The 20,825-nt window shown below is 44.3% G+C and overlaps 1 protein-coding gene across 1 annotated transcript in view; it reads left to right on the top strand.

The window, feature by feature from the left end:
- LOC129698050 (microtubule-associated tumor suppressor candidate 2-like) overlaps positions 1-20,825 on the top strand; it is a 65,700-nt gene that overhangs the window by 31,248 nt on the left and 13,627 nt on the right. Inside the window, exons 5-6 of the mRNA XM_055636887.1 lie at positions 10,984-11,057; positions 12,432-12,530. Of these exons, the coding sequence (XP_055492862.1) occupies positions 10,984-11,057; positions 12,432-12,530 (173 nt within the window). The remainder of the gene's footprint in view (positions 1-10,983; positions 11,058-12,431; positions 12,531-20,825) is intronic.

The following is a 20,825-nucleotide window of genomic DNA, read 5'->3' as shown; positions in this document are numbered from 1 at the left end:
GTGAAAGTTGGCATTTTTAAAGCTTTAATCGCAAATAACTTGTCAAATGTAGGATGAAATCTTCAGTGAAGCTGATCACTGCTAGCCGAGCCATTGTGACGTAATCAGTGAAAGCTGGTTGCTTTAAATTCAAAGTTTTTTGATGTTTTTAAACTTATAACTGATTAAAAGTAAGTAAGAAGTCGAGAAATAAAGCATAAAATGTTCAGTGAAGGTGGTCTCGGCCTCGAGGGGAAAAATATCAATCAGAATATGTAAAAATGTAATCATTACCGCGAAGGTGTAAAGACAACTACTTATACGTCTGAAGAAGGGTTTCGGCTCGAAACGTTGCCTATTTCCTTCGCTCCATAGATGCTGCTGCACCCGCTGAGTTTCTCCAGCTTTTCTGTGTAACCTTCGATTCTCCAGCATCTGCAGTTCCCTCTTAAATACTTATACACACATATACACACGTACAAGATCAGACTTTTAATAAGTATATGATAGATATACTAGACCAAGTGGGACCCATTGTGTCCCTGTCACTGGGGAGGCCTGGTCTCCCAATGCAACCCATTCCCCCAACGCAATATTCCACAACTCACTCGTTCCCCCAACGCAATATTCCACCACTCACCCATAGCCCCCAACTGTGCAGGTGTGGCTTATTTCCCCTCATCCCCCAGCACTCCCTCCCCCTCTTCACCCTCCCTCTTCTTTCCCCTCTCCTCTCCCCCCCACTCACCTCTCCCTCCCTCTCCGTTCCCCTACCCTGAGTCATTCCCTCTCTCCTTCCATAACCCTTCTCCCCTCCCTACCCCCCTCCTCTCTCTCTATTAAACAACAATCCTCTGTTCGTCCCCACCGCCAGTCCCTCCCTCTTCTTACAACAATGTTACAAATCTCTGATTGAACTGGGAGTCCTGTCTTTGTTACATTGCCCATAACCCCTCTCCCCACCCTACCTGAAGTGGGACCTGTTGGGCCTTGATCCCCCAACGCAATATTCCGGTCTGGACCCGCGGGAGGGAGAAGTTGGAACATGACTCCGGGCCTAGCCCGTGTCTGTGTCCAACTGCGCACAAGGCCTTGGGCTGTGGTTCGAGCTGGTGCGAGAGGGCCCGCGGGGAAGCTTCTCCCTCTCCCTCCCCCCGCCCTCGGCTGGCTGCCTCTCCCTCTCCCTATCCCTCTCCCTCCCCCCCCCCCCCCTCCCACGACTCCACACATGCAGCATTTTAAAATAATTGAAAGGTCAGTCAGTGACTTTTTGAGGCTGAGGTCTTGATCCGCAGGAGGGGAGGGGGAGGGAAAAGCGGGACTCTGGGCGCAATCCGTGTCCAGCGTGCTTTTATCGGGGACGAGTTTTTTCTTATGTAAATTAGATCCCATTGTGATGTCATAGCCGTAACTGCCACTGCACTTGAAGTGGGGTTTTGTAAAGTTAAACATGTGAATAACCTGTAAAATATAACATCAATCTGAACGAAATTTGATACAACACACGACAGGACAATGGTGAGTAAGGTGTTGCAAAAATTGTAGCGCTATCATGTACCGTTTTGGCGTAGTTCAGGTCATGAAAAGCAAGTAAACAAACACGCAAATGCAATATTCCACCACTCACTCGTTCTCCAACAGGAAAGGCCTGGACCCCCAAAGCAACCCATTCCCCAACCCAATATTCCACCACTCACCCATTCCCCCCAACGCAATCTGTTCCCCAACGCAATATTCAATCACTCACCCATAGCCTCCAACTGCGCAGGGGCCGCTCATTTCCCTTTATTCACGCTCCCTATTTTAAACTTTAAAAAAATGCAATTGCACTTGCTTGAGCTGGCAGGACCCAGTGTCCTGGGTTAGCAACATTGTAGCGAGCAGGGCGACAATCTCATTGTGACATCATAGCTGTAAGTGCCAGTGCAGAGGGAAGAATTTTTTCTCAAATTGGGGTTTTGTAAATGTAAAAATGTGAATAACATTTAAAATATAACATCAATCTGAACGAAAATTGACACACTACACCACAGGACAATGGTGAGTAAGGTGGTGCAAAATTGTAGCGCTATCGTGTGCTGTTTTGCCGTAGTTCAGGTCATGAAAAGCACACACACACAAACACGCAAATTCACACACAAGATTAGAGTTTTAGTAATATACTAGACCAAGTGCAGACCCGTTGGGTCTGTTCCCCCAAAGTGTGGTTGCGGGGGGGGGGGGGGGCATGCGACGTCACACACACTAACTACCCCCCCACATGCTAACTACCCCCCTTGATATTATATTAATATTATTAATTTGCTCCTTTTACCCCATAACCGCCCTATCCACTGACGCATAGCCCCCAACTCGCAGGCACTTCTAGAGAGGGAGTTGGGGAGGGGGTAGAGAGTGAGCGCATAGAAACATAGAAATTAGGTGCAGGAGTAGGCCATTCGGCCCTTCGAGCCTGCACCGCCATTCAATATGATCATGGCTGATCATCCAACTCAGTATCCTGTACCTGCCTTCTCTCCATACTCCCTGATCCCTTTAGCCACAAGGGTCACATCTAACTCCCTCTTAAATATAGCCAATGAACTGGCCTCAACTACCTTCTGTGGCAGAGCTCCCCCCCCCTCCCTTTTTCCCCTCCCCTCCTCTGTCTGTCTCTCTCTCTCTCTCTCTCTCTCTCTCTCTCTCTCTCTCTCTCTCTCTCTCTCTCTCTCTCTCTCTCTCTCTCTCTCTGTCTCTCTGTCTCTCTCTCTCTCTCCCTTTCTCTCCCTTTCTCTCCCTCAGTCAAATTCAATTTCAATTTAAAAACTTTATTGGCATGATAAAAAACATTGTTATATTGCCAAAGTATAAAACATGACATACATATTTAAAATGCATAAGTATAAATACAAGTATACAGTGCATGGATAGATATGTCCCTGTACATAAACTTGCAATAGGCCTATAGCCCTTTATTGATTGCTACACGTTCTTGCAGCTGTAAGCAGTACACCACAATAGCAAGTTTAGCAATTCAATATTAATTTCTTAGTGTTAGTTAATGTCGATTAGTGTGTACGTACATATGTGCATGTTGGTCATTCACCGTCTCTCAGGTTATGGCATGCTGTTACGTATAGTGCACCAAGATGTGCCGTATTTCCTTCGCCAAGGATTATTCTTAGTTTTGATGTATCATCTAGTTCTTTAAAGTCAGGGGTTGCCACACTGAGTTTGTCAAAGTATGCTTTCCTTGTTTTGTCAATTTTTTTTGCATTTTAGGAGGAAGTGCACCTCTGTTTCAACCTCATCTGTCAAACAGTGGCCGCATATTCTGTTTTCTCTTGGTTGCCAGAATCTCTTCTGTCTTCCTTTTTCAACTGCCAAATAGTGGTCACTTAACCTGTATTTGGTGAGGGTCTGTCTCTGCTTTATGTCTCTAACAGTTGAGAGATAGTCTGCCAATTTATAATCTCTTTTTAGGGAACGGTAACATTCTAATCTGCTTTGGCTTTTGGTTTCTTTATCCCAATGTTCCAAGTACGTTTCTTTACATTGTTTGATAATTTGGTTCACTCTAACTGGTGATTGGGGGTCAGTATTGATCTGGGGCCGGTCAGGGTTTAACTGGATAGGGTTTAACTGAATAGGGGTAGTTAGTCTCAGTACCAACTCTCTCTCTCTTTGTCTCCCTCTCGGTCTGCCTGTGTCTGTTGTGTGTGTGTGTGTGTGTGTCTCTCTGTCTCTCTCTCTCTCTCCCTCTCTGTCTCTGCTGACTCTCTCTCTCTCCATTTCTTTGCTTCTCTAACTGTCTCTCATTATTTCTATCTCTCTCTGTCTCTCTCTCCCTCTCCCCCTCTCTCTCTGTCTCTCCCTCTCTCCTCTCCCCTCTCTCTCTCTCTCTCCCTCCCTCTCTCTCCCTCTCTCTCTCCCTGTCTCTCTCTGTCTCTCTCTCTGACTCTCTCTCTCTCTCTCTCTGTCTCTCTCTCTCTCTCTCTCCCTCCCTCCCTGTCTGTCTCTATCTCTCTCTCTCTCTCTCTCTCTCTCTCTCTGTCTCTCTCTCTCTCTCTCTCTCTCTCTCTCTCTCTCTCTCTCTGTCTCTTTCCCTGCCTAGCTCTCTCTATCTCTCTCTCTCCAGTAAATGGGGTAGGAGAGGCCGAGGTTCCTCCCTGTGCTCTTCCCACCCAGTGCCGCTCCTTGGACCGGGGGCTGTCGGGGGGGACGGGCCGAGCTGTGCGGAGCCAGGGGAGGTCGTGGGCCCGTTGTCACTCCTCGGAGTGGGGGCTGTCAGGGGAGACCGGCCGAGCGGCGTGGAGCCTGAGGAGGGGAAGATAGAGGGCCGTGGGCCTGGAGAATGTAAAATGGAATTTGTGAAGTGAGCAAAAAAATAAATACAATTCTAGTAAGGCCACGCTGAGGACCCGTGGGGTATCCTTTTGATGCCAGTAAAGTAAACGGGCAAAGTAAATGAAACCTCATGTTGGGAATGGCATCGGCGCTCCACGGAGGCAATCAATCGTCCCCAAGTAGGGGAGGGGGGGGGTGGCGCAGCGGCGGCGTTCTCTTCCCCTACATCACACACCCCCACAAGGAAAAATCTGGATTTTTTTTTGTCAATGAATCGTTTCCCCTATTCCACCCACCCACAATGAAATGGGGACCTCCGCCCCATCCCCCCCCCCCCCCCCCCCCCCCCCCCCCCCCCCCCAGGAAAATCTCAATTTTTTTTAGTAAATGATACCTCTCCCCTATTCCACCCCCCAACATTGAAAAAACTACTTCCAAAAAATCTTGTTTCTTTACATGAGATTAGCGATCCCAGTTTTGCTGCTAAATGAGATTCCGTTGCGATGTAATAGTGTTTATGTAAATGAGATCCCATTGTGACTTCATACCTGCTAACTGCCAGAAACTCCCAATTATTGGTCTCAAAGTGGATTTTGTAAAGCTAAAAATGTTAATAACTTGTAAAATATATCATCAATATGAACGAAACTTGGCACAAACCACCACAGGACAATAAGGTGGTGCAAAAATTGTAGTGCTATTGTGTACCGTTTACCCATTGGGTCCCTGTCACATGGAAGGCCTGGACTCTCAACGCAACCCATTCCCCCAACGCAATATTCCACCACCCACCCCTAGCCCCCACGGGAGGCCTGGTCCTCCAATGAAAACCGTTCCCCAAGGCAATATTCCACCACTCACCCGTTGCCCCAACACAATATTCCACCATTCACCCATAGCCCTCAACTGCGCAGGGGCTGCTCATTTCATCTTATTCACCCTCCTTCATTTTTAAACTTAAAACAAAATGCAATTATACTTGCTAGCTAGCAGAACTCAGTGTACTGTGACTTAAATAAAAATGCATTTGCACTTGCTGGGGCTAGCAAGACTCAGTGTACTTGGATAGCAACAATGTTGCGAGCAGGGCTACAATTGTGACGTCATAGCTGTAAGCACAGGGAAGAGATTATTCTCATTGGACTTTTGTAAATCTAAAAATGTCAATCTTGTGAAATATAGCATCAATCTGAACGAACCTTGACACAAACGACCACAGGAGAAAGGTGAGTAAGGTGGTGCAAAAATGTTGTGCTATCGTGTACCGTTTTGGCCTAGTTCCAGGATCACATGGGGGATAGATAGATAGATAGATAGATAGATAGATAGATAGATAGATAGATAGATAGATAGATAGATAGATAGATAGATAGATAGATGAGAGTTTTAGAAATAGATAGATATATACAAGATGAGAGTTTTAGAGATAGATAGATAGATAGATAGATAGATAGATAGATAGATAGATAGATAGATAGATAGATAGATAGATAGATAGATAGATAGATAGATAGATAGATGAGAGTTTTAGAGATAGATAGATAGATAGATAGATAGATAGATAGATAGATAGATAGATAGATAGATAGATAGATAGATAGATAGATAGATAGATAGATAGATAGATAGATAGATAGATGATTTGGATGTGAATGTAGGTGATGCGGTTGGTACGTTTGCAGATGACACTAGAATTGGTGGCATAGTGGACAGTGAAAAATGTTATCTACGATTGTGACAGGATTAGGTGGCACAATGGCACACCTGGTAGAGCAGCTGCCTCAGCTGTCATAGACCTGTGTTCAATCCTGACCTCAGGTGCTGTTTATGTGGAGTTTGCACGTTCTCACTTTGACCACTTAGGTGTCCTCTGGGCACTCCACTTTCTTGCCCCATCCCAAAGACGTGCATGTTTTTGTAGGTTAATTGGCCTCTGTATATTGTCCCCCGGTTTGGCGGGAGTGGATGCAAAAGTGGATATAACATGGGAAAAAGCGTGAATGTTCCATGCTATATCTTTTAATTAACCAATTCAATCAGTCAATCAATCTTGATGAACTGGGCAATGAGCCAAGGAATGGCAGATGGAGTTTAATTCGGATAAATACGAGATGTTACATTTTATAGGGAAAAACCAGGGTAGGACATACACAGTAAATGCTAGGGCCATGGGGAGTGTTATCGAACTGAGAGACTTGGAGGTGAAGGCATATAGTGTCGTTAAACTGGTGACAGGTGTGAACAGAGTGGCGACGATGGTGTTTGACATACCTTATGTCCATTTGTTGGGGTATTAAGTACAGAGAGGACCATCATGTTACAGCTGTAAAATCCATTGATAAGGTCACATCTGGAGTACTGTGCACAATTCTGGTGGCCCTGCTGTAAGAAGGTTATTATTAAATGGAGAGGGTGTAAAAAGGATTTATGAGGATGTAGGGTAGACACAAAATGCTGGAGTAGCGGGACAGACTGTGTCTCTGGAGAGAAGGAATTGGTGATGTTTCGGGTCGAGACCCTTACGATGTAACTGGGTCTGGAGGATTGAGTTATAAGGAGAGGCTGGATAGGCTGTATTTTTTTTCCCTGGAGCATAGGAGGCTGCGAGGTGATCTTACAGAGGGATATAAAATTAAGAGGGCCATAGTTAAGAAGAACATCCAGTCTTTTTCCTCAGAGTAAGGGAGTCAAAAACTAGAGGCCATAGGTTTAAAGTGGGAGAGGAAAGACTGAAAAAGCAACTGAGGGGCAACTTTATCACACGGAAGTAGATGTAGTGCCGACATTTAAAAATCACTTGGACAGATGCATGGGTAGGATAGGAAAGGTTTGGAGGGATATGGGTCAGGTGCACACCAGTGAGACAAGCTAGGTTAAGCATCTTGCTTAAAAGGAGGATAGAAGCAAAAGATAGAAGGGAGGTCAGAAAAACCAAACTATATGCGCTTTGCGTCTATAATGCGAGGAGTTTTCGTAAACCATGCGGTTAATTGAATGTGCAGTTAGTAGTTCCGGGGCATGATATAATTGAGACTAGGTTACGGAGACATGTTTCTGTAATGACCAAGGCTGGCAGCTAAACATGATGGAGTATAGAATACTAGGAACGATAGACAGAAAAGAGGACTTCTACTGTGGTTATCCCATTGCTGCTTAAAGTAGGAGATTAATGCAATAGCAAGGAGAGACATTAGATTGGATGCTGTGGTTGTCGGTTTGGTAGAACTGGATTTAGAGCCAAGATCACTGAAAACGCTTCTGGGGAGGGGTATACTGTACCAAAGGAGACCGCAGTAGGCAGGTTGGGGATAGGATTAAGCAGGAAATTAAAGATGCATGTAGCAAAGGTACACCAGTTATCATGGATGACTTTAATCTGCATATAGATTGGGCCAATCAAATTGGTAGCAGCGCTGAGGAGGAGGATTTCCTGGAATGGTTTTTTAAACCAATATGTAGATTAATCGATTAGAGGACAGGCCATCCTAGACTGGGTATTGTGTAATGAGGAAGGATTAGTTAGCGATCTTGTTGTGCAAAGCCCCTTAGGTAACAGTGACCATAACATGGTGGAATTCTGCATTAGGATAGAAAGTGACAAACTAGGGTCCTGAACTTAAAAAAATGACTTTGAGGGTATGAGACGGGAATTGGCCTGGATAGACGGGCAAATTATACTTAAAGGTTGACGGTGGAGATGCAATGGGAAAGATTTAAAGACCGCATGGATGAACTCCAGAAATTGTTCATCCCTGACTGACGAAAAAATAAAAAGGCGAACGCGGCTCAACTGTGGCTAACGAGGGAAATCAAGGGTAGTGTAAAATCCAAGGAAAAGGCACATAAATTGGCCAGAGGAAGCAGCAAATCGGAGGACTGGGAGAAATTTAGAACTCAACAGAGGAGGACAAAGGGGTTAATTAAGAGGGGGTTGGGGGGGGGGGGGGAAGGAAATTAAAATAAGGCATTGGAGGGCAATTAACTGGATGTTTTCAAGAGAGTTAGATTTAGCTCTTTGGGCTAAAGGAATCAAGGGATATGGGGAAAAAGCAGGAACGGGGTACTGATTTTAGATGATCAGCCATGAACATATTGAATGGCGGTGCTGGCTCGAAGAGCCGAATGGCCCACTACAGCACCTATTTTTCTATGTTTCTAAGTGCAAGAAAACATTAGAGGGCGAGTCACTGTTGAATTCACTGCAGTCTCACCTATACCTCGTGGCGAAATGACCAAATGTCATGTCATGGAGGAGAGGCTGGTGTTGGCACTGATTCAGTGAAGGCATTCACTAACCCTTCAGTGAGAAGGGTGCACAAAAGGTTTCATTGGATCTCAAGTCCTTTCTCCCTTATCAGGTAGGTGGTACAAATCTGAACTATATCAGGGTTGAAACTGAGAAACAACGATAACTCGTAATGCAAAGCATTAAAATTCACTCTTAAAGTATAGCACTCAATCTAAAGAAGATAGACACAAAAAGCTGGAATAACTCAACAGGTCAGGCAGCATCTCTGGAGAAAAGGAATAGGTGACGTTTCTGGTCGACACCCTTCTTCAGACTGAGATTCAGTCTGAAGAAACGTTTGGACCCGAAATTTCATCCATTACTGGCTCGAAGAGCCGAATGGCCCACTACAGCACCTATTTTTCTATGTTTCTAAGTGCGAGAAAACATTAGAGGGCGAGTCACTGTTGAATTCACCGCAGTCTCACCTATACCTCGTGGCGAAATGACCAAATGTCATGTCATGGAGGAGAGGCTGGTGTTGGCACTGATTCAGTGAAGGCATTCACTAACCCTTCAGTAAGAAGGGTGCACAAAAGGTTTCATTGGATCTCAAGTCCTTTCTCCCTTATCAGGTAGGTGGTACTAATCTGAACTATATCAGGGTTGAAACTGAGAAACAACGATAACTCGTAAAGCAAAGCATTCACTCTTAAAGTATAGCACTCAATCTAAAGAAGATAGACACAAAAAGCTGGAATAACTCAACAGGTCAGGCAGCATCTCTGGAGAAAAGGAATAGGTGACGTTTCTGGTCGACACCCTTCTTCAGACTGAGATTCAGCCTGAAGAAACGTTTTGACCCGAAATTTCATCCATTACTTTTCTCCAGAGATGCTACCTGGCTCGCTGAGTTACTCCAGCATTTTGTGTCTATCTTTGATATAATCCAGGGGCCTCCAAACTGTCCCGCGGGCCACATCCGCCCGCCACCGTTTATTAGGCCCGCAGCAAGCTCTGAAACACGGGGTGCGGGCGGGCTATTTAGCGGGTTATGTGGTAGCTCTTCTCCGGCTCCCTCGGCCAGCGAGCTAAAACCCCCCCCCCCCCCCCCCCCCCCTCCCCCAACATCATCGCCATCCTGCTGGACAGGGACCCGCCACAGGTAGTTTACTTTTCTGAAACAGATTTATAGAAAGAGAGACGCCACACAGAGAGATAAAGAAACCAAAAGCCAAAGCAGATTAGAATGTTACCGTGCCCTAAAAAGAGATTATAAATTGGCAGACTATCTCTCAACTGTTAGAGACATAAAGCAGAGACGGACCCTCACCAAATACAGGTTAAGTGACCACTATTTGGCAGTTGAAAAAGGAAGACAGAAGAGATTCTGGTAACCAAGAGAAAACAGAATATGCGGCCACTGTTTGACACACGAGGTTGAAACAGAGGTGCACTTCCTCCTAAAATGCAAAAAAATTGACAAAACAAGGAAAGCATACTTTGACAAACTCAGTGTGGCAACCCCTGACTTTAAAGAACTAGATGATACATCAAAACTAAGAATAATCTTTGGCGAAGGAAATACGGCACATCTTGGTGCACAATACGTAACAGTATGCCATAACCTGAGAGACGGTGAATGATCAACATGCACATATGTACGCACACACTAATTGACATTAACTAACACTAAAAAATTAATATTGAATTGCTAAACTTGCTATGTACTGCTTACAGCTGCAAGAACGTGTAGCAATCAATAAAGGGCTATAGGCCTATTGCAAGTTTATGTACAGGCACATATCTATCCATGCACTGTATACTCGTATTTATACTTATGCATTTTAAACATGTATGTCATGTTTTATAGTTTGGCAATATAACAATGTTTTTTTATCATGCCAATAAAGTTTTTTAATTGAAATTGAATTGAAGAGAGAGAGAGAGAGAGAGAAAGAGTCACACAGAGAGAGAGAGACACAGAGACAGAGAGAGACGGAGAAACAGAGAGAGACTGAGAGAGACAGTCGGAGAGAGAGAGAGAGAGACAGACAGAGAGGGAGCAAGAGACAGATAGCGACAGAGAGAGAGAGGGAGACAGAGAGAGACAGAGAGAGAGAGAGAGAGAGAGAGAGAGAGAGAGAGAGGCAGAGAGAGGAAGAGACAGACAGAGAGAGAGTGACAGATAGACAGAGAAAGAGAGAAAGATACATTAAATTTATAAAACTGACATTTCTTTATTTTTCCTACGGCCTGCAAAAATGTGCGAAATATATAATGTGGCCCTCATACTGAAAAGTTTGGAGACCCCTGATATAAACCGACATCTGCAGTTCCTTCGTAGACACATTTTCCATATGCTGTTTGTTTATCTTCCTTGCTTATAGCGGATTTGAGCCTTTCAACAGAATTTGATGCAAAATTTCATGGAGCATTTTCTTTTTCAGAACTAAAAACCATCCATGAACTTGAGAGGATAACTTTAGAAGAACAATTTGAAAAACTAAGACTTTCTCTTCAGGTTAGTTACATTTTGGGAACATGGAGTTAAGACAAAATCTAATTAGAGCCAGATTTTTTACAAAACAATGTTCTTCTTTGTTTGCAAATATGTAGGTAGTGATGAAAGTAATTGTACTGTTATTTTGTGCATGATATTCTGACAAGCATGACTCTGAGTTCAAGCGTCTTCCTTCCAAAGCATGGTGCAAGTGGCAGATGACCAGCAGATTAAAAAGCCAGCAGAACCTTCAAGCCTGCCCCACAATTCAATGATCATGCCTGATCTGTCCCAGTTCACCACTCCTTCTCTCTGCCAATTCCCCACATCCTTCAATTCCCTGATCATTCACTAAAATATTTATTTTTGGAACGGCACAGTGGCGCAGCAGTAGAGTTGCCTGGTTCGATCTTGACTGTACAGAGTTTGTACGTTCTCCTTGTGATTTTCCTCCATATGCTCTGGTTTCCTCCCACACTCCAAGGACGTACAGGTTTGAGGTTGATTGACTGGTAAAAATGGTAAATTACCCCAGTGTATAGGATAGTGCTGGTATACAGGGTGATCGCTGGTTGGTGTGAATTTGGTTTGCCAAAGGGCCTGTTTCCACACTGTACTTCTAAAGCCTAAAGTGTAATGCCCATTTGGCTTAATTTTGGGTGTCATAAATTATGGCATTTGCCTTTAAATTTTGTCTGCCTGTAATTATGTGGGTGGGATTTATTACGTAGTCGGAGGTATGTTTGCTGCTGGGATTCTTGCGCAGAAGCTAGTAGTTTTTTAGTTCGGAGGAGGCATGGAGAAGGAATATCTTTCGACCATGTGGAGCTATGCGGAGACATATGGAGTTTGACTAGGTTAAAATGTACGAGTCAAATAAGAAGGTTGGGTGAATATCTTACTGTTTTGCTTTGACAATAAAGAAACTATTAATCAAGAAGATTTATCTTTCGAGAGGCTTTGAATGTCTCGTGGAGAGCTCCCATGCGTAAAACGACACACTGTCCTCATCCCACTTCTAGTGGCTAGAGGGTGCGATTCCTTGAATGATATAATAATCTGCCACTATATATAAAGTAAAATTTAAAGTTCTCCTCAATAAATACCTCCACTACCCACCGGGGCAGAGAATTCCAGGGATTTACAAACCTCTGTGAGAAGACATTTCTACACATTTATTTTAAGTAATCACCGCCTTATAATTTCTCCCTTATTCAAGACTCTCCCACTTGCTAATGATCAGAGTTTGCAAGTCCACGGACACACATGTGCTGTTAATGGTTAGAGTTTGCAAGACACACACCAGATTTGGGAATCATTATTTCCCTGAGAATCAATTTAAAACAGAATAGTCTTGACAATTTATTGAACCAATTTTGTGTTTTTGTATTGAAGGATCAAGTCGACACATTAATATTTCAGAATCGTTCACTGAAGGACAAAGCAAAACGATTTGAAGAGGCCTTAAAAAAATCTACAGATGAGCAAGTTGAGGTAAAAGAAATCTCAAGTTTGTATTTGTAATTAGGAACACTGAAGTAATTGAAAATGTCTTAATCTTTCATTTCTCTCTGCATGTCACAAACCAACTATATCCACAAGAACACTTGTGTAACATTGTGTCTGTTATCCATAATTGTTGTTAATTTAGCTCTGTAAATTCTATTTGCAGGCCAGAAACCGGCTGTGCAGGAGACATATAGTGTGGGCTCAGTATACCATACCTCTAGAGGTTATGTAGATCACAAGCCCAATGATTTTTTTAAGCCAGTTGTGAAATTAGATTGCTCAGTTGCACAGCGGCCAAACAAGTGATTGTTCGAAACAAAGTTTGGGAGGCACATCTTCTCCAGAGATGCTGCCTGACCTGCTGAGTTGCTTCAGGACTTTTTGTCTATCTTTGGTATAAACTAGCATCTGCAGTTCTTTGTTTCTACATGCTGGAGGATCAGAGGAACTCAGGCAGCAACTGTGGATGATGAAAATGGACTGACGACATTTTGGGTCGGAACCCTTTCTTGGATGACCTGTAATATTGTCCGTCCATTCCCTCCACTGATGCTGCCTGATCTGCTAAATTCCTCCAGCACTTTGCTTTTCGCTCAAGATTCTATATTTGCAGTTTCTTGTATTGTGTGTTACAATGTGTCACCAACAATGCACATTCTTTGGTATAACACCTAACAGTAGTAGTGGAGTTGGGGATGGCATCAAACAGGAAATTAGAAATGCGTGCAACAAAGGTAAAACAGTTATAATGGGTGACTTCAAACTACATATAGATTGGGCGAATCAAATTGGCAGGGGTGCTGAGGAAGAGGATTTCTTGGAATGTATGCGGGATAGTTTTCTAAACCAACGTGTAGAGGAACCAACGAGAGAGCAGGCTATTCTAGACTGGGTATTGAGTAAAAGAGGAAGGGTTAGTTATCAGTCTTGTTGTGCGTGGCCCCTCGGGCAAGAGTGACCATAATATGGTTGAGTTCTTCATTAGGATGGAGAGTGACATTGTTAATTCAGAAACAAGGGTCCTGAACTTAAAGAAAGGTAACTTTGAGGGTATGAGACGTGAATTGGCCAAGATAGACTGGCAATTGATTCTTAAAGGGTTGACGGTGAATATGCAATGGAAGGCATTTAAAGACTGCATGGATGAACTACAACAATTGTTCATCCCAGTTTGGCAAAAGAATAAATCAGGGAAGCTCGTGCATCCGTGGATAACAAGGGAAATCAGGGAAAGTATCAAAACAAAAGATGAAGCATACAAATTAGCCAGAAAAAGCAGCCTACCAGGGGACTGGGAGAAATTCAGAGTCCAGCAGAGGAGGACAAAGTGCTTAATTAGGAAAGGGGAAATAGATTATGAAAGAAAACTGGCAGAGAACATAAAAACTGACTGCAAATGTTTTTATAGATATGTGAAGAGAAAAAGATTAGTTAAAACAAATGTAGGTCCCTTGCAGTCAGAAACAGGTGAATTGATCATGATCAAGACATAAATAATCTGCCGGAAATAGCAGGGGACCGGGGGTCAAATGAGATGGAAGAACTGAGTGAAATCGAGGTTAGTCGGGAAGTGGTGTTAGGTAAATTGAATGGATTAAAGGCCGATAAATCCCCAGGGCCAGATAGGCTGCATCCCAGGGTACTTAAGGAAGTAGCCCCAGAAATAGTGGATGCATTAGTGATAATTTTTCAAAATTCTTTAGATTCTGGAGTAGTTCCTGAGGATTGGAGGGTAGCTAATGTAACGCCAAAAAAGGGAGGGAGAGAGAAAACGGGGAATTACAGACCAGTTAGTCTAACATCGGCAGTGGGGAAAATGCTAGAGTCACGTATTAAAGATGGGATAGCAGCACATTTGGAAAGTGGTGAATTCATTGGACAAAGATTTATGAAAGGTAAATCATGTCTGATGAATCTTATAGATTTTTTCGAGGATGTAACTAGTAGAGTGGATAAGGGAGAACCAGTGGATGTGTTATATCTGGACTTTCAGAAGGCTTTCGACAAGGTCCCACATAAGAGATTAGTATGCAAACTTAAAGCAGACGGTATTGGGGGTTCAGTATTGATGTGGATAGAGAACTGGCTGGCAGACAGGAAGCAAAGAGTAGGAATAAACGGGTCTTTTTCAGAATGGCAGGCAGTGACCAGTGGGGTACTGCAAGGCTCAGTGCTGGGACCCCAGCTATTTACAATATATATTAATGATCTGGATGAGGGAATTGAATGCAACATCTCCATGTTTGCGGATGACACGAAGCTGGGGTGCAGTTACCTGTGAGGAGGATGCTAGGAGGCTGCAAGGTGACTTAGATAGGTTGGGTGAGTGGGCAATTGCATGGCAGATGCAGTATAATGTGGATAAATGTGAGGTTATCCACTTTGGTGGCAAAAACAGGAAAGTAGACTATTATCTGAATGGTGGCCAATTAGGAAAAGGGGAGATGCAACGAGACCTGGGTGTCATGGTACACCAGTCATTGAAAGTAGGCATGCAGGTGCAGCAGGCAGTGAAGAAAGCGAATGGTATGTTAGCATTCATAGCAAAAGGATTTGAGTATGAGAGCAGGGAGGTTCTACTGCAGTTGTACAGGGTCTTGGTGAGACGACACCTGGAGTATTGCCTACAGTTTTGGTTTCCAAATCTGAGGAAATACATTCTTTCCATAGAGGGAGTACAGAGAAGGTTAACCAGACTGATTCCTGGGATGGCAGGACCTTCATATGAAGAAAGACTGGATAGACTCGGCTTGTACTCGCTAGAATTTAGAAGATTGAGGGGGGATCTTATAGAAATGTACAACATTCTTAAGGGGTTGGACAGGCTAGATGCAGGAAGATTATTCCCGATGTTGGGGAAGTCCAGAACAAGGGGTCAAAGTTTAAGGATAAGGGGGAAGTCTTTTAGGACCGAGATGAGAAAATCATTTTTTACACAGAGGGTGGTGAATCTGTGGAATTCTCTGTCACAGAAGGTAGTTGAGGCCAGTTAATTGGCTATATTTAAGAGGGAGTTAGATGTGGCCCTTGTGGCTAAAGGGATCAGGGGGTATGGAGAGAAGGCAGGTACAGGATTTCTGAGTTGGATGATCAGCCATGACCATATTGAATGGCGGTGCAGGCTCGAAGGGCCGAATGGGCAACTCCTGCACCTAATTTCTATGTTTCTTTTACTTAAATGTGGAACCACGGTAACCACCTTCCTCATTGAAACTGAGGGCCACTTTTGATTTCTAATTGCTTTACACCACCCCAATACCCTCACTTTAGTCCCCTGTCTGCCATGCCACAACTAGCCAAGGAGAGTGCAGTTGGTACATTGATGTTTATAATTACACTTTTAATTCCGGGACCTGGATTCTGCATGTTGTATCTCCCAGTGGCATGGCATATGTTGAGGACTCAGCTACCACAAATGGAGTTGTAACTTTCTATTCAGAGAGTCTGCACTTTCAGACAAACTGCACAGTAGATATACATGGTACACAAAAATGCTGGAGAAACTCAGCGGGCGCAGCAGCATCTATGGAGCGAAGGAAATAGGTGACGTTTCGGGCCGAAACCCTTCAGTAGATATACATCACTGTCAATCCACAATATACCAACTGCACTCCCCCTGGCAGCTTGCTAGTTGTGGTGTGGCAGACAAGGGCCTAAAGTGAGGTATGGGGTGGTGTCATTAGATACACATGATTCCTGATTGGACAGAGTTCTACATAGTTAATAAAAAATAATTAAAGATGCTGGTAATCTAAAATGTAAGTAAAAAATGCTGGAAGCACTCAGCAGTTCTGGCATTTGTACATTTTGATCAATACTAATGAAAACAGATTTTCTGGCCTGCCAACAATACACATTTTGTATAAAGTGACTTTAAAACATAGACCTAATGTTAATAGTATCCAGATACACAGTTGTGATTTGCATCTGGATACTATTAAAGAATTCCATTCCCTCGTCATGTATCAGGTCACTATCCACTACCGCTGCCATTTAGCCTCTGCAATTTGCCCCTAGCGTGTAGGAAGAGGATGAGACAGTGGGATTTCATCAAACTCTGGTGTAGATACGGTAGTAGCTTTTAAGAGACATTTAGACAGGCACATGGAAGGGCAGGGAATAGATGGATATGGACCATGTACAGGCAGGTGAAATCAGTTTAACTTCACATCATGTTCGGCATAAACATTGTGGGCCAAAGGGCCTGCTCCTGTGCTGAAATGTTCTATGTTACATGTACCTGGTCACCAATCAGAATCCTTTCAATAAAAGCTAATTGTGTCAATATTAATTGAATGTAATGATGGCACCATTGAACTCAAGGATTTAGCTTTATAGACCACTGGGATCTCTACAGGGGTAGGGGTGACCTGCACAAAAGGGACAGGTTACACCTTAACTGGAGTGGGACCAACGTTCTGACAGGCAGGTTTGCTAGAGCTACATGTGGGTTTAAACTAAATAGCAGGGGGAGGGATTGACAAATTGGGAGTATAAAGATGGAGTTAAAGGGGAAGTGAGTACAGGAAAAGTTACAAAAGACTCCCGAATTAATGGGAAGGAAAGTTCGAGAAGGGATAAGAAAGTAAGGTCAGGGCCAATAGTGAGAGGGGAGGTGAATACAAAAGTCAAAGTGTTGAATAAGAATGAGCGAAGTATAAGAAATAAAGTGGACGAGCTTGAGACTCAGTTAGAAATTGACAAGTATGATGATGTGGGAATTACAGAGACATGGCTACAAGAGGGCCTGGGCTGGAAACTGAATATTCAAGGGCACACATCCTATCGAAAAGACAGGCAGGTGGGCAGAAGGGGTGGGGTAGGTCCATTGGTGAGGAATGAAATTCAGTCCCTTTCAAGGGGTGACATTCAAACAGGAGATGTGGAGTCAGTATGGATAGAACTAAGGAATTGTAAGGGTAAAAAGACCATAATTGGACTTATCTACAGGCCCCTAAACAGTAGCCTGAATATAGGGTGCAAGTTGAATCAAGAGTTAAAATTGGCATGTAGTAAAGAAAATGCTACGGTTGTTATGGGAGATTTCAACATACAGATATGGTGGGAAAATCAGGTTGGTACTGGACCCCAAGAAAGGGAGTTTGTGGAGTGCCTCCGTGATGGATTCTTAGAGCAGCTTATACTGGAGCCTACCAGGGAGAAGGCAATTCTGGATTTAGTATTGCTTGATGAACCGGATTTGATAAAGGAACTTGGGGTTAAGGATCCATTAGCGGGTAGTGACCATAATATGATAAGTTTTCATCTACAATTTGAGAGGGAGAAGGGTAAATCAGAGGTGTCAGTATTACAGTTGAACAAAGGGGACTATGGAGCCATGAGGGAGGAGTTGGCCAAAGTTGACTGGAAAGATAGGTGGTACACAAAAAAGCTGGAGAAACTCAGCGGGTGCAGCAGCATCTATGGAGCGAAGGAAATAGGCAACGTTTCGGGCCGAAACTGGAAAGATACCCTAGCAGGGATGACGGTGAAGCAACAATACCAGGTATTTCTGGGAATAATACAGAAAGTGCAGGATCGGTTCATTCCAAAGAGGAAGAAAGATTCCAGGGGGAGTAAGGGGCAACTGTGGCTGACAAGGGAAGTCGGGGACAGTAAATAAAAAAAAGAGAAGTACCACATAGCAAAGATGAGCGGGCAGCAAGAGGATTGGGTAACATTTAAAGAGCAACAGAAGATAACTAAAAAGGCAATACGGGGAGAAAAGATGAGGTACGAAGATAAGCTAGCCAAGAATATAAAGGAGGATAGTAAAAGCTTCTTTAGGTATGTGAAGAGGAAAAAATTAGTTAAGACCAAAGTTGGACCCTTGAAGGCTGAAAAAGGTGAATTTATTATGGGGAACAAGGAAATGGCAGATGAGTTGAACAGGTACTTTGGATCCGTCTTCACTAAGGAAAACTCAAACAATCTTCCTGAAGCACTAGTGGCCAGAGGATCTGGGGTGACGGAGGAACTGAAGGAAATCCACATTAGGCAGAAAATGGTGTGGGGTTGCCTGATGGGACTGAACGCTGATAAATCCCCAGGGCCTGATGGTCTGCATCCCAGGGTTCTTAAGGAAGTGGCTCTAGAAATCGTAGACGCATTGGTGATCATTTTCCAATGTTCTATAGATTCAGGATCAGTACCTGTGGATTGCAGGGTATCTAATGTTATCTCACTTTTTAAGAAAGGCAGGAGAGAAAAAACAGGGAATTATAGACTAGTTAGCCTGACATCGGTGCTGGGGAAGATGCTGGAGTCAATTATAAAAGGTGAAATAGCAGCACATTTGGGTAGCAGTAACAGGATCGGTCCAAGTCAGCATGGATTTACGAAGGGGAAATCATGCTTGACTAATCTTCTGGAATTTTTTGAGGATGTAACTAGGAAAATGGACATGGGAGAGCCAGTTGATGTAGTGTACTTGGATTTTCAGAAAGCATTTTGCCCACATAGGAGATTAGTGGGCCAAATTAAGGCACATGGTATTGAGGGTAGAGTGTTGACATGGATAGAAAATTGGTTGGCAGACAGGAAACAAAGAGTAGGGATTAACGGGTCCCTTTCAGAATGGCAGGCAGTGACTAGTGGGGTACCGCAAGGCTCGGTGCTGGGACCGCAGCTATTTACAATATACATCAATAATTTAGATGAAAGGTTTCAAAGCAACATTAGAAAATTTGTAGATGACACAAAACTGGGTGGCAGTGTGTACTGTGTGGAGGATGCTATGAGAATGCAGGGTGACTTGGACAGGTTGGGTGAGTGGGCAGATGCATGGCAGATGCAGTATAATATGGATAAATGGGAGGTTATCCACTTTGGTGGCAAAAACAGGGAGGCAGATTATTATCTAAATGGTGTCAAGTTGGGAAAAGGGGTAGTACAATGGGATCTGGGGGTCCTTGTTCATCAGTCAATGAAAGTAAGCATGCAGGTTCAGCAGGCAGTGAAGAAAGCAAATGGCATGTTAGCCTTCATAACAAGAGGAGTTGAGTATAGGAGCAAAGAGGTCCTTCTGCAGTTGTACAGGGCCCTAGTGAGGCCACACCTGGAGTATTGTGTGCAGTTTTGGTCTCCAAATTTGAGGAAGGACATTCTTGCTATTGAGGGAGTGCAGGGAGGTTCGCAAGGTTAATTCCCGGGATGGCGGTACTGTCATATGCTGAGAGAATGGAGTGGCTGGGCTTGTATACACTAGAATTTAGGATGAGAGGGAATCTTATTGTCCAAGGGGGCACTGTTGAGTATGGCTGCCCTGCCAGCAGCTGTTAGTCTTTTCACCCTTTTTTTATTTTTAGTTAGTTAAAAGTGTTTGTTTTTGGAGGTCTTTTAGTCTTTTAATGTTGGGGGGGGGGGGGGAAACTATCTTTCTCAGTCCCTACCTGGTCGGCGATGCGGCTTTTCTCCGAGCCGTGCTTTCGCCCTTTCCTCGCGGCCTACGAACAGACTGGAGCGGCGTTTTCCTGCCGAGGCCGGCCAGGACTTCAGCTTCGGTGGCGGCACACGCTGAGGCACCGTCGTGAAGCGGGCCATGCCTTACCCGGGTCGCCGTGCAGTAGGCTCCGGAGTGCTGTGACCGCCGACTCCAACATCGCGGAGCTGCGGTCTGTGGTCTGTGGAGCTTCCAGCTGCGGGGGGCGTTGAGCTTTAAACACCGCGGAGCCTGGGATTTCACGTCGAGGTCGCCAGGGTCGGAGCTCCGACCAGAGCGGCTCGTGGACTTCGGAGCCACGATCTCCGGGGAGGAAGCGGCCGCTCCAGACACTCCGGGCCGCTGAGAGTGTTCACCCGACGCCAAAACGGCATCATCCGGTGAGTGGGCCTGAAGCACTGGGCTGCCGTAGAGGCGACTGCAGAGGCCTCAACAGGCCCGACTATGGGTGAACAGGGGTCGGGACTGAACTTTTGCTGCCTTCCCCCACAGTGGGAACCATTGTGGGGGGATGTTTTTATGTTGACTGTTAAATTTTCTGATGTTGTGTCTTATCTTTATTTGTGTGCTGCAATGGCAAGTCAAATTTCACTACACCAATTGGTGTATGTGATAATAAATGTCCTTTGTGTCCTTTGTAACATATAAGATTATTAAGGGTTTTGACAAGCTAGAGGCAGGAAACATGTTCCCGATGTTGGGGGAGTCCAGAACCAGGGGCCACAGTTTAAAAATAAGGGGTAAGCCATTTAGAACGGAGATGAGGAAACACTTTTTCACACAGAGAGTTGTGTCTGTGGAATTCTCTGCCTCAGAGGGCGATGGAGGCCGGTTCTCGG

Source organism: Leucoraja erinacea, chromosome 6 (genome assembly GCF_028641065.1).
Source record: "Leucoraja erinacea ecotype New England chromosome 6, Leri_hhj_1, whole genome shotgun sequence".
Classification (NCBI taxonomy): Eukaryota; Metazoa; Chordata; class Chondrichthyes; order Rajiformes; family Rajidae; genus Leucoraja; species Leucoraja erinaceus.
Note: the sequence above shows the minus strand (reverse complement) of the source record. Positions and strands in the feature narration are given on the sequence as shown.